The sequence below is a fragment of the Populus nigra genome, chromosome 16 (assembly GCF_951802175.1).
Source record: "Populus nigra chromosome 16, ddPopNigr1.1, whole genome shotgun sequence".
Lineage (NCBI taxonomy): Eukaryota > Viridiplantae > Streptophyta > Magnoliopsida > Malpighiales > Salicaceae > Populus > Populus nigra.
In genome coordinates, this window is record NC_084867.1 from 1578267 (window position 1) to 1591658 (window position 13392).

General features: G+C 32.4%; 1 protein-coding gene across 1 annotated transcript; it reads right to left on the minus strand.

Annotated features, from left to right (window-relative positions):
• Positions 1-8412: 8412 nt before the first annotated feature.
• On the minus strand, positions 8413-13392 carry LOC133675331 (dihydrofolate synthetase). The gene is made up of 10 exons (XM_062096680.1): positions 13005-13392; positions 12721-12818; positions 12434-12584; positions 11937-11999; positions 11532-11693; positions 10391-10582; positions 10129-10228; positions 9569-9700; positions 9217-9348; positions 8413-8800 (listed from the first exon to the last, which is right to left on the minus strand). The coding sequence occupies exons 1-10, from the start codon at positions 13272-13274 to the stop codon at positions 8478-8480; spliced, it is 1623 nt and encodes a 540-aa protein (XP_061952664.1). The 5' UTR covers positions 13275-13392; the 3' UTR covers positions 8413-8477.

The following is a 13392-nucleotide window of genomic DNA, read 5'->3' on the forward strand; positions in this document are numbered from 1 at the left end:
AATTGAATATATATATATATATATATATATATATATATATATATTCAATTAAAAAAGAAAAAATAAAACTGAGTCAACATAGTTAACTTACAAAACTCGTGACTCAGGTTATAAAATCGTGATAATCCCATAAAAAACAAATCAAAAAAAAATTATGAAGCTCAATTTTTAATCAATCCAATGTTGAAAGATGAATTTGAGAAAAAATTAATTTAAAAAATGATAAAAAAAATTCTCAAGTCAACACAACTAATTTACAAAACTCGCAATTTAGGTCATGAGATAGAGATAAAATTATATATATATTATAAAGTTTTATACCCAAAAAATCCTATATTGGATGATAAAAAATAAAAAGAGCTTGAAATTTTTTTTAAAAAAAAACAATCTTGTTAGCCAATAAAAAAAAATTAACCTTGGCATTTCACACTCTTCATTTGCGACAGTGAAATGTAAATGTCTTTTAATAAATGTTAATAATAATAATAATTTATGGTGCAAATAGTTGGAATTTTTAGAGTAGTGATTGGGGAAAATTATTTTTAGTAAAATTATCACTGCTCAGGAAAGAGAGAAAAAAAATTGTAAACAGCTTGACTGCCATGATATGGAGGCAATGGAAATTACAAAATTCAAACGATTGTTTCAATGAATTGTACCAAAAAAAAACATGTTTGGTTGGCTCTAGCTTTAATATTAACAACAACATTTTATAAACACGACAAAGTGAACATAAGGATGAACTTGTTAAAAGAAATAAGAACAAGAAATAAATGAGAGGAGAAGATGATGATGAAGACGAGTGCTGAACAAAGTCAGCAACTTGTCTGCTGAAAATATTTGATATATTACAAAGATGGAGACTTAGCTTTCAATGCGCAGACACGGCATCTCCGTGCCTACTATGATATTGATATGATTTTCTTTATCAATGTCCAAAATATATTATATAGTTTTTTTATCATTTTTAATTTTTTTTATGTACAATATTCTTGGAAGATTTAATGGTGGGTTTTTACATTTATTAAAAAAATAATTACATGGAATTAATTATGAACTGTTTTGACATAAACGGATAAATTCATCGACATAATTTTTTTGTTGATGATTTCATTATTGATACACAATCCATTACTAACATGTATTTTGTCATTGATTTATTAATAATATTTATCGATGGATTGATCAACTAAAAAAGGTTCTCAAATATTTCTTTTAAGTGAATATTATGTCAATGTATTTATCAACAAGTAATTTTACAGATTAAATTACCAATAAACATGATATTTTTGACAAGAAACTTGCCGATTGCAGGTTTCCATCAAGAAATCTATATATACATGGTTTATATATAGATAAAAATACATAGCTTAATCGTTGACACAGAGTATTTCATCGGTAAAAATCAATTTTATGTTGTTTAAGTATTAATTAAATTAGATTTTAATGTATAAAAACTGATCTGAAGATCATAGACAATAAAAAGAAAAGAAGAAGAAGAAGAAGAAGATGTTTCTCTGTGATTGAGGGGTCACATACGATATGGCAGAGATTGTAGGGGAGGAGTAAATGCAAATTCAGTATGGGATTGCGGTTTCATTTAAAGGTAAACGTGTCTTTATCATTCATGAACTTGTGTCATCACAATCAATTAATATTTCTTCCGAGTAGATACAAACATTTTCTCTAACCCGTCAATTTTCAACATTTACCATCCTCAACAACCAAAACCCTTCTCTCTCTCTCTCTCTCTCTCTCTAGTCTCTAGATGGAGATCTAGTGCAGATGGGATTCTCGTTGGCTGAACCAGAAGCTATAACAACCGTGAAAATTATGTAACAGTGTAGATTCTCGCTGTAACGTAGTTATTCTGCTGCTGGTGCTTTTTTATGAACAGGCTAAAACCCAAGGTTCAAGTTTTCCGATGTCAGAGAGATTCTTTTAGGATGCCGTTGTTATGTACATCGTTGACCTTATATCCTTCAACAGGAATCTTATCCCAAAAGGAGATGCTAGCTAGTTTAGCCATCATTTAACGTACTGATCAAAGGCTTGAAGCAAATGAATGGAGAACATGTTAACTACTGTGGATATGTTTTGGACCACCTTTGATTATAACAGTGGAATTACTCTTCGCTGCAAAATTAAATGAGCTTGCATTAGGGTTTCGAGGTTAATTTTTCGTTTTTTATTTGTTTGGAGTAATAATATTTTTAAATTTTTTTATAACAATGTAATTATTATATTCACTTCAAAAGTTAAAAAACTAATCTAACCTTTGATCGAGTAACCTTATAGTAGTTGTATTTTACAATGAATAGTGTAATTAATTATTGTTTATTCAGCATTTTCATTTTTGTCAAAATAATAAAAAATAAAAAAAATTATTTTGCTATTTGTTTTATTTTTTATGTTGAATTTAGTCTTAATTCTTTTAATTACTATTTATTTTGTTTTGCGTTAATTTTTTTTTTTATTTCATTCCTCAATATTTATTTGATTAAGAATCTTACTTTTTTTATTTTATTTTTTTATTTGCCTTTAATGATATTATATTGGTCTCATGACCCGGGTTTTAAATCTGAAAGATTAACCCGAGTTGACTTCAGGTTTTTTTAAAAAAACACTTTTTTTCAAATATTTTTTTAGCATAAATTTCTATGTTCAATGATCTCTAGCCACCTGCATGAGGAATATAAATACTTGATTCTGGGTAAAATCCAAGGAACGATGTGGAAATAGATTCCTTGTATATGGCTTGATCACAATAGTTTGGTGCATGATTCGAATCTGATAATCTGGAATAACTTTCAATTCACCTGTTTCATAAATCTAGCTAGCTAGTTGTGCAGTTCAAAGCTTTGAATCCAATGTTTCCCTATAGTGGCTGTGATCTTTTTGGATGTGCTGATCGATGGTGTTAGCTCTAATCTACTACTTTCTGTTTTCCTTTTGGCAACCTTGCTTCTTGTCTTAATGTGGTAAATTGTCAATGAATTGTAGCTAACTGGGGTTTGTATCTCCCTTCTCTTTAAGAAATCTCGAATTCAAACCTCTCTTTTATAATTAAAAAAAAAAAAAGCCCTACTAATCTAAACTTTAAGTTCCTAAGTATGTGGAAACATAGTATAGAATAAATAAATTGTTGGCTTGCGTTGCACTGTTGGTCGAATCAACAATAAATTTAATGTTAAAACATTGCTAATATTTTTGTCGTAGATAAAAAAAATTATATAAGGATTGATATCAAATATGACCCGTTTGATATGACAGGTTCAAAGATAATCTGGACGACAAGTAAAAATGTAATTTGACTAAAAAAAAAATCAAAAATACATAAATATTTTAGATACAACGAATCTTGCATCTCGGCTTGGACAATAGATGTTCAAGCAAATATATATAACCACAAATTGTTTTTGACATTGTAAAATTAGGTATTCTATGGATAATGTGGCTTCAGAAAATCTAGACTAACACTCAAATGAAGGCATTTAACAATTGGATGTTATAATCAAATAGTTAAATTATCATGGTATAATGGATGTTTAATTACCTTTTGAACTATCTAGTAGAAAATAAGGTCATTTTAGAATTGTTGAATGACAAGCAAATTATTAAGAACATTATGAAAAATATCAAATAATATAAAGTTAAAAATGATAGTTTTGTATTTGAGCCCGACTCGAGCAAAAATACATTCAAAGCAGCATTCACATTGAATAATTTTCTCTTGTAATACAATAACATTATATCATAGCTTATTAATGCACTAAAAAGTTAGAGATAAATTCAAAGGAGACAACAATTTCAAGAGAAATTAAGTAACATTGAAGTTTTACAGAGACATAGACAAAAACAAATATATACACACACACACTTTTGTTATTTATTTTGTATCACTCAAGCTCTCCTTGTATGCCTAGAAAATTTTATAACATAGCTAATGGGAATATTTAAAGCTAATTTAAAAGTAGAGTCTATTTACTTTTAGGGTTAAAAAATTATTGGAGTTTAATCGTAGATATAAGTTCTGTAGTATGAAACATTAACATGATTTAAATAAATTATAAGTGAATAAAAAAATATATATTTTTGAAGAACTTTTGGTTGGCATGTTTTAGAGAAATTCACATAGAAAAGAAACAAATTTTTCTAGTGGTTCATTTAGTGGAAATATAAAAAATTAAAATTGAACTTAAATGACACCCAAGCTTTTAGATAAGAAATGACATAAGCAAAGTGTGCCTAAACCTAGCTATGTTTAAATAATTTTTACGAGAATAATTTTTTGAGCTACAAAAAAAATTATCAACTAAAATTTATACTTGGATCTGATTTATGAATAATTATTATTTCTTTCAGCTCATTAGTTTATTCAACCCATGAATGTAAGAATCTGATAAATTTATTTCTAGATTAGTTTCTTTAAAATTTGAACAATTTTTTTTAACTAAAAAAAATCTGATTTAAAGCCACAAATATTCATGTTTACTTGTGATTTTATAAAGGATAATAAAGTAAGATAATTGGAGGAATTCTATCCGTTTTGGTCCGTGAAATTCTCTATAAAATGGGGCTAAAAAAAGTGTTTCTAATTGGGTTTTTTTTTCACTGTTTTGGACAATATTTCTACTTGATTATTTACTTTTCCTCCATTTAATTGTCCATCATACTCCTTGTCTTAAGCTTTATTTAAGATCTTTATTTTTCTCATAACCTAGAGATTAAGTTCGATTCTCATAGATAAATAATTGAGTATAGTTTTCTTAGTTTGGTGAACCTAATCTTGTTTAGAGATGGACTCTAAACTAGGTGTTGTTTAGAAATGCTCTAAATAAGATGATGATATTGAAATTCTTAAAGATTTATTAAAATTAGTTATTTTATACCAAGTAATAAGCTATAAAATCTTAAAAAATAAACGATTAATCTTTACAATAATAAAATTTCAACTTAGTTATTTTTTAAGAATTTTAACAAGTATCCTACACTAGTTTTTATTTAAGGATTAATTATATGTATGTTTAGTATGCATCCTAGGATTGTATTTTAATATATTATGTAAATTTTTATATTTGCTTTATAATGATTATTAAATTACCATGCCCTTATAATATTGTATAATTATAAACTAAATACCAACTTTTCTAATTAATCTGGTCATTTTGGACAACATTATATATGTTCTATGCATGGGTGATTTTCTTCGTACAATAAGTGTTGACTTGTAAAGAGAAACGATGGCCTTGTCACTTTTTTATCGTAACAATATTATTTCAAATTTATTTAAAAATTGGAATTTATTGTGTCAAATTCACTCTTTATTCTTTTTGACGAGATAATTTTTATTTAAAAATAATAATACATGTGTAGAATAATTGCTCGATATTAGAAAGTTTAATAATTTTTTAAAATAATTACGATGTTATTTAAGTTTTATTTTTTTATTTTTTTGTGAAAATCACATCATTGTTTTTGGTTAACTATAAAAGCACATGCTTCACCTGTAGGGTCATGATCAATGCTCTATGTTTCACCAATTGTACATACTCTTAATTTCATCCAATTAAATTCAAGATTTTATAAATTAACTCATATATGTTGCCGTGTTGGTAATTAACTCATAAGATGTTAATTTATGTATATAATAATTGAATTGTTTATTTTATAAGAACCGGTGAAAAGCAAGTCATTATGCTAACATAATTGGAAAAAATTCTAGTATACAAAACCCATGTAATGTAAAGATTGAAATCGTGTTTTTTAAAATTTTAATTTTTTAATTTGAAAAAAATATATATTATTTTGATATATTTTTGAACGAAAAATATTTTAAAAAACAACTATTATCTCACTCTCAAACACCCATCTCAAAAAAAAAAAAAGGTGCAAACCAGCCAGTAGGATTTGAAATCGAAAAGTATTTTGCGTTAGGAAGTTCGTGCTCCTAATTATTTTATTTCAACAAAGAGCTTGCACATTCTTTGCTTGAATAATGCATCAATGATCACTATTCTTTTTCCATTGCACGTAGTGTGTGTGTGTGTAAAAGCTACTCATGATAGCATAATACAAGCACGTACACGACTCTTAATCATTTATAGCCTACTATGTCATGTAACATGTGAATGGGAATGGGAATGGGAATGGGAATGTGGGACAAAATTTAAAGACAAAGTTTGGAAAATTAATAAGATGGGACCTAGCACAGCTTCATTTACATTCCTCTCTGAAACCTCATTTACTTGCACCACGAAATGTATGAGCAAAACATTACTCCTACGATCATTACATAATACCCCTTGAAATCCGTCGCCTTCCACGGTGGCAAGGGCTGTGCTCCTCGGAAATTGTGCTACCGGGTGGCTGTCGGTGGTGGCCGGAACGGGGACCCACCAACTTGATTGTATATTTAGATTTCTATGCCCCATTTTTAATTATGGCATGTCCCCATCCTGGCTGAGAACCGTTGGAGGCCAAACTTTGGTGCAGCTCCCCCTTACCACCCTCTATTAAATTCAGTTGTTATATAATTTAGGAAATCTTCCAGTATCTATCTCAAAAGCTATTGTAGTAAATGATCGAAAGCAATGGTGTATCCCCGTCCAGTACATGACAGGCGTCAAGCTAAGGGTCCTACCTGCAAGAAATTAATATTAAAATTAAAATGAATACTGTTTACTACTACACAGAGGAAAAAAAACGAAAAAAAAAATGTTAAACTGATTATTGCATTTCTAGCTCGTCAAGATCTTCACTGTCTCTAATTTTAATTATTTTTCCTTTCAAAAACAAATTAACAATAGTAGTAGAAATGCGTGTGTCTCTGTGTGTGTGTGTGTGAATTCTCTTGACAGTCGAGGCGAAAACAGGTTTCTTTGGCCGAGAGAGTCAACTAATAAGTGATAGAGAGGAGGACACCTTTTTGCCTATAAGGATAGTGGTGCCAAGTCAACCATGGGAATCAACTAGTGGAATTTATTGGCAAACTCCTACTATTATATATTGTTGTTTCAAAATAGGGTAAAATGCCAAAAGAAAAATCAACATTTACTAGACAACGAAAGATGCTAGGAGGGCCAGGGAGGCTACCAAATATTAAAACAAAAAAAAAATTATCATTTGGATCTCCCATCTATCAATTAAAGTTTCCCAATTAACCTTCACTAATAGATTATTTTTAAAAAAAAAAAAGAAGAAGAAGAAAAAGGCCACCCCTTTTCTCAAGACAAGCATGCCATTTTTCTTATGATTTCAAAGACTACAAAAATCTTAAGATAGGGTTAATTGGGTTGTGTCCAGGGAATCGTTTTGTTCTTGGGACTCAATTAATTGGGGGATACATATGTTCTTTGCCCCAAGAAAAAAAGGTTGTCATCAAGCAACATGTCATAATTTTAACTTCCTCTAATTTCTTACATGATAGATGTTTAATGTTTTCTAGACTTTCTGAGTTTGAATTTAAGAACAGTTTAATTAATAATATTAGCACACCCATACACCATAGTGAAGGCAAACCATCCATGGCAAAAGTGAGAAATGACATGAAACCAGTAAATATGTGGGTGTTGTGTATTAAAAAACGAGTTGCGGTGGAGGACTGCAAGTAACAGTACAGCAGGTTTGATGCTAATAAATAATGTTTAAATTCATCAGACACCACACTTCTTGTCATAGATAGATTTAGCTCTTTTCTTGTCGTTTTAAACTCAGAAGTGACAAGATAGTTTTAGCCCTTTGGCTAGCTAGCTAGCTTGTACCTTACCTCTGCAGCAGAACTGTCTTTGTATATGGCTGGTTTAATAAAATGGGGCGAAGTTATTCAGCCTACCCACCTTCTCCATGTCTCTCTCTAGCAGTTTTTGAATGGTTGATTTATTAGAATGGGCCATGAGTTGTTGAGCCTGTACCTATTCCCTCCGTCTGAATTATGGAACATGCCCTCTTACACATTGCCCTGTTAACCAGATGTTGTAAATGTGGAATGAAAGATGCCATCCACATACTTCGCCTCCAGTACAAAACAAAATTTAGAGCTTCAAAAAGTCATTGAAGAAAATGACAAATGAATATGAAGGTGGTTGGCCAAATGCATTTGTGATTGTTTGTGCTCAGGCCCACTCCATGCTGCAGGAATGTCTGGAACATATGGGACCTTAATTACTCAAAATCACAAGGATTTATGTTTTCTTCTCATCTTGGTGCTTATCAATGAAAAATCTTGCAAGGGGCTGGCACTGGCATTGCAATCTAAGGAACTTACGTCACCATTTGTTGAATACTTGTGGTAATGGTGATAAGAATGATTAGTGAGGACTTTTAAAAGCATTTGATTGCTCCTTACATTAAGGGTAGGTTGTAAAGACGAGGAAGTTGAATTTCTGGTATCAATTTCCTCTGAGAGAAAAATAATCAATGTTTGTGCATTAAAAAAAAAAAGAGTTCAGAACAAATACAAGTAAATACAGGCAATTTTACCTATGCAGAGAAGCTAATAGTAATGAGACAATATGCAACGATCCTGTGACTACAACAACACTGGAACGGTTACCTGCTCTTCTTCTAAGAGTCTCATTTGCAGCCCTCATGGCAACCTCCGGTGATTTCTCAGTAGCTAATATGATTTTGTTTTCCTCAAACAATTCTCGGTTCTTCTCCATTCCATCATGAAGAGTATTAATGCCCAATTCTTCAGAAGCTTGAATCCAGCAATCCATTAACAAGGAAGCTGAAGTTGTTCGAGATTTTCCCCCAGCAATGTCGGCTTCTGTAAGGAAGACAGCCTCTAATTGCAAACCTGGAAAAGTGTGACAAAATCCTAGTTAGACCTTCCAAAGAATTTCCTGCTTGCACCTCTTCACGAGCATCGCTCAATTAAAGAACATGTACTAAGACCTGTTATCCGAAATAGAGAATCTAAGATAGCAGACAGAAATAGTTCCTTCCACAATTGTTTTTTTTTTTTCAGGAAAAAAAGCGGATGTCAAGTTAGGTTCATTATATATGATGACTTGTCATTTAAGAAAACCTGTAACAACAACAATAACCTCAACTAGAATTGTATCCAGAACTCTTCAAGATTTAGTAACTCCCACAAATCCCTAAGTTCTCTGCATTCTAATAGCACGTTCTCATTTTTCTCATGTTGTCCACCTCCACACTAATCATAGACTGCCAGTACAAAAGAAACTCAAAATACAAAGGAGATAGCACCTGAAAGAAACTCTCTCGCAAAAGCTAAATGGTCTTTGTCACTTGCCATTGCAACTACAAGAGCCACTCGTGCATCTGGAAATGCCATCCGTACTGTGTCCACCAAAGCTTTAGCAGAGTCTTTAGTGTGAGCTGAAAGAGTATTTACAATTGCAATTAACAGAAGAGTAGACCTCTGTAGAGAAATACCTCCTTGAAGCACGCTCAACCAGCAAAATGAAAAATGGACCACAAAACAATATTTAGAAGGCGAATAGGAGGCATGATTACCAATCTGGAACATCACAAGTAAAAAAACAATGCAGCATAAAGCAATAACAACTATTGAAAGCTGCTTAACATGAGAATTAACCTCCATCAAGCAGTATTGTCGCTCCAGGAAGTCCTAGCACCTCAGCTTCTTTGGATGATAGAAATTGACTTCTTCCAAGCAAGAATGTATTCTCCAAACCAGCCCTAATAGATCTGTCTGAAATTCCACATCCTGAAACACATTAATAGAAATAATGACTTGTAGTAGTAGTAGTGCTAGTGAATAGTAAATTTGAATTAACAAGCACTAACCAATCAGTTAGAGCGGGCGCATCTAATAGAGGGTTAAGGTATAAAGCAGAAAAGGCCCGAAACAACCAATGGTAAACATAAAACTAATGGAAATTATATCAAGGACAAAAAAAAGCTAGATTTTTCCCTTTGACAGTCCTGGGTTAAAAAAGATATGAATCAGTGCAATGGGGAAGGGTAGCAGACAGACATGTGACAGAAAAATAATGGGAAGCATATTCCACATTACGAAAAACTCATTGTCTAGTCCTCAACATGATTCTACAGCCACTAAACGAAAAAATTTAAGCCTGGTTCAATATTATTTAGCACTAAAACCAAACAGAGCAAGCAAAAAACGCAAGTGACCTTGATCACGAAGGCAGAGCGCCACACATGCTGCAGATGATGCATTGTGAAGTTGGTGCCTTCCAAGCATGCGCAGCTTCACATCTGATAACTCAATGAACTGCATTGGTTTACAAGCTCATAAAAATTAATAACGGAAATAATATCCAATTTGAACAGAAAACTAATTTGTAGAATGTGAGACTCAAAAATCTGATTTGCTATGATTAAAGGCAAGTAGAAAGGTTCAAACTAAGCAGAGACTAATGCTTCATTGGAATACCAGTGGAAAATCCCTCTCAACTTGTATCATTATATCACTCAATTGGCAAGGTCTACCATCGAGTATGATGAGGCCTTTAATGGAAGTTCTGATTCCAGCATCAGATGCTGACACCACAGGAGAACACATCACTGATGCTTTATCACGTAGTATACGATCAACATGTGAAAGAAAAGGACCGCCTAGAACCACCTGAGAATTTAAATCACTCAGAAGTGTGAATGATGGAAAAACATCAATGTATTTGGAAAAACTTCCGTGCTCATGGCTATGCAACAAACAATTGGATTGCTACATCATTAAGTGGGAACAACTGCAGGACGCAACATCAATTCTGCACAACTACTCTTACAGATGTAAAAAATACAGCTAAATTCTAGTTGTGCTAACATGCCTGTACTACTCCATTCACTTTAATACCATGTGATGTGCTCATTTTGTTTTGGATGGAGGGGTAGAATCTTCAAGGATCACTTCTCCTCCAGCCAATTGTTGTGTGATAGGATAGCATTTCTCGCTTCTTTGTTGTGTACGCCTGTGGGGTTTTTAGGGAGGTTTTTCATATTGATATCCAGAGGGCCTAACTGGGAGGATATCTTGTTCATCCATTCTATTTTCTCTAATAATACTTTCTTCTTCAATCCAAAAGAAGAAAAAAAAGAATAGAGTGATAGATGGGGTTTGAATTATTTGTTCTCAACAAGTTTTCACTAATTAAATCTTCACCGCTAAAAACTCACTAAAGAAGTACATGGAAAACATTTAGCTGTGGAAAAAAATTATAATACCACAAAGAAAAGCGAGTAAAGCCAGCTCCAGGGAAGTATCAATCTCATTTGCACAACAGCAAAAATGGTTAACAATCTACCTCAAGGGCAGCAATGGCTGCTATTTCTCCAATCAAATTTTACTAACATCAATCCAAACAGGACATACTGTGTGACTAAATCAAGGCCTTATGAAATATGGACACAGACGCACAGATATTGCAGAGAAGGGTAACTTTGGTGATGAAAGCAACAATAGAATCCAGTGGAATTACAGAGTAGATGACTTAAGTTATTTTTTAAGAATGTAGTTCATATAAGCATGAAAAGAGAAAAATAATAGAAAACGAATAGTTAAGGGAGAATCACCTAACTGGGCGACCATACTTAATGATTCCTGACTTTGCCACAGCAATGCTTTCCAAAGAACCACCAAGTGCTGCCAAGTGCTCCTCGCCAATTGTTGTTATAACGGAAGCAGCAAGTTCAGAACTACAAAGGATATTTGTTGCATCTCGTGCACCCCCTAGCCCAGCCTGTTACATTGAAAGTTAGATAAATACAATATTTTTAGTATAGCCCTAAATTAGTTTTTCTATGAGAAGAAACAAGACAACTAGTTACCAACTCAAAATACATTAAATAGAAAACGTCATATATGCACATATTTCGCACATGAAAAGCAAAAATCACAGTGCCAAACATTAACAAAAAATATGCATAAAAATTTATTGGAACAAAGCAACAAGTAAAGACTGGAAGGACAAAAATGAAATAACCTCAATGACTGCAATGTCAACTTTCTCTTCTGCCATTAAGGTGAATGCTGTAGCAGTGAGGACCTGAAAAGTTTTCGTTGTTGAGTGCCAAAAACAGGAAACTATAATTTAGAGTGAAAGGTTACAAGCATAAAAAAAGGCAAGGATTAATACGCAGAGATTTCATGAAAAATAAGGTAACACTCAAATCAACGATGTAAAGAATTATGAATAAGCAAGGTCCACACACATCCTGTGCAATTTCCACCCAAGATTTGATCAATGTTGCAAGATCAAATTTCAAATACGAAACTTTAAACAGAGAGGAATATATACCATTCTGACAACCAAACTACGAAATATAGCTGTAATAGTTGAAACAAAAAAAAAATCATTAATGAAGAAACAGAACAAGGTTACACAAAGCATAAAAAAGTATCCTCAATAAGAGACTAGAAAGGCAAGGAAATTAAAAGAGAAGGGCCTTTCAAATCCGAATGCTATAGTCAACTCAATACCTCAAAATGCGTCAGAGACCCATTTTCTAATTGAATCGCCTCATCAAGTTTTGGTTTGATCATGTGAAACAGTTTGTTCAAAGTCTTTGTTGACACTGGATTGCCTGATTGTCCTAAAGAAATCCTTTCCCTTATACTCATCATATGTGGACTGCTCAAAAAAACACAAAAACCCTCCATCAAAAACAAAATGAACGTTGAAAGTCTAAAACAACAATAACCAGTACATGATTGGTAGTAATTTTTTTAACATGATCGCCACATCATAAAATAAGTCACAAGCATACCTAGTATAACAACCAACAGAATAGCCTTCTGCCCTCAAAATATTTGACAGATATGCAGCTGTTGATCCTTTCCCTTTTGTCCCCGCAACATGCACTGCCTGTAAATAATCCAGTTTCGCACTAATCACGCTCAATAAACTATCTTAATAGCAAAGCTAGATAAGAAAAACAATCATTTAATCAAGTTCCATGCTAAGCGCATTCAATGCCTAAGAGAAAACAACAACTTGACTAGCACCATTGAAAGAAAGAAACCCAGAAAGAAAAAAGATAAAAGCTTGGACCTTGAATTTGGATTGTGGGTTACCAAGCCGGTCCATGAGCCTTCGCATTCGACCCAGATCGAGTCCATCATCTGAATCAGTGCCAGCATCCTTAGGCACACCTAATTTCTCATAGTTTTTAAGAGAATCCAAGTAATCAATGAACTCTTTTGGCTCTGGTTCCTCTGTGTATTTAGAAAAGAAGAATCTTGTCATAGTGAGAGAATGGATTATGGGCTTTTTTGGATGGTTTCGTTTTGAGGTTTGGTTGAGGAGTGGCAAAAACCTCATCTTTTTGTACTTTTTCTGTTTGTTTCTCGGGAAAATGTGAGGGGAAGTGGAGTCAACTGAAAGTTTTTAACGTTGTTTCGGAATTTTAATTATTGAATTATTGTACTCTCATGTGAGT

What these genes read in the sequence shown, in the direction of transcription:
- LOC133675331 (XM_062096680.1), bottom strand. Translation starts at nt 13,274, where the DNA reads ATGAGGTTTTTGCCACTCCTCAACCAAACCTCAAAACGAAACCATCCA. An exon ending in GACAATACTGCTTGATGGAG is followed by an intron (nt 9,349 to 9,568) that starts GTTAATTCTCAT and finishes ATACTCTTTCAG; the next exon opens with CTCACACTAAAGACTCTGCT. An exon ending in TGCGAGAGAGTTTCTTTCAG is followed by an intron (nt 8,801 to 9,216) that starts GTGCTATCTCCT and finishes ACACTTTTCCAG; the next exon opens with GTTTGCAATTAGAGGCTGTC.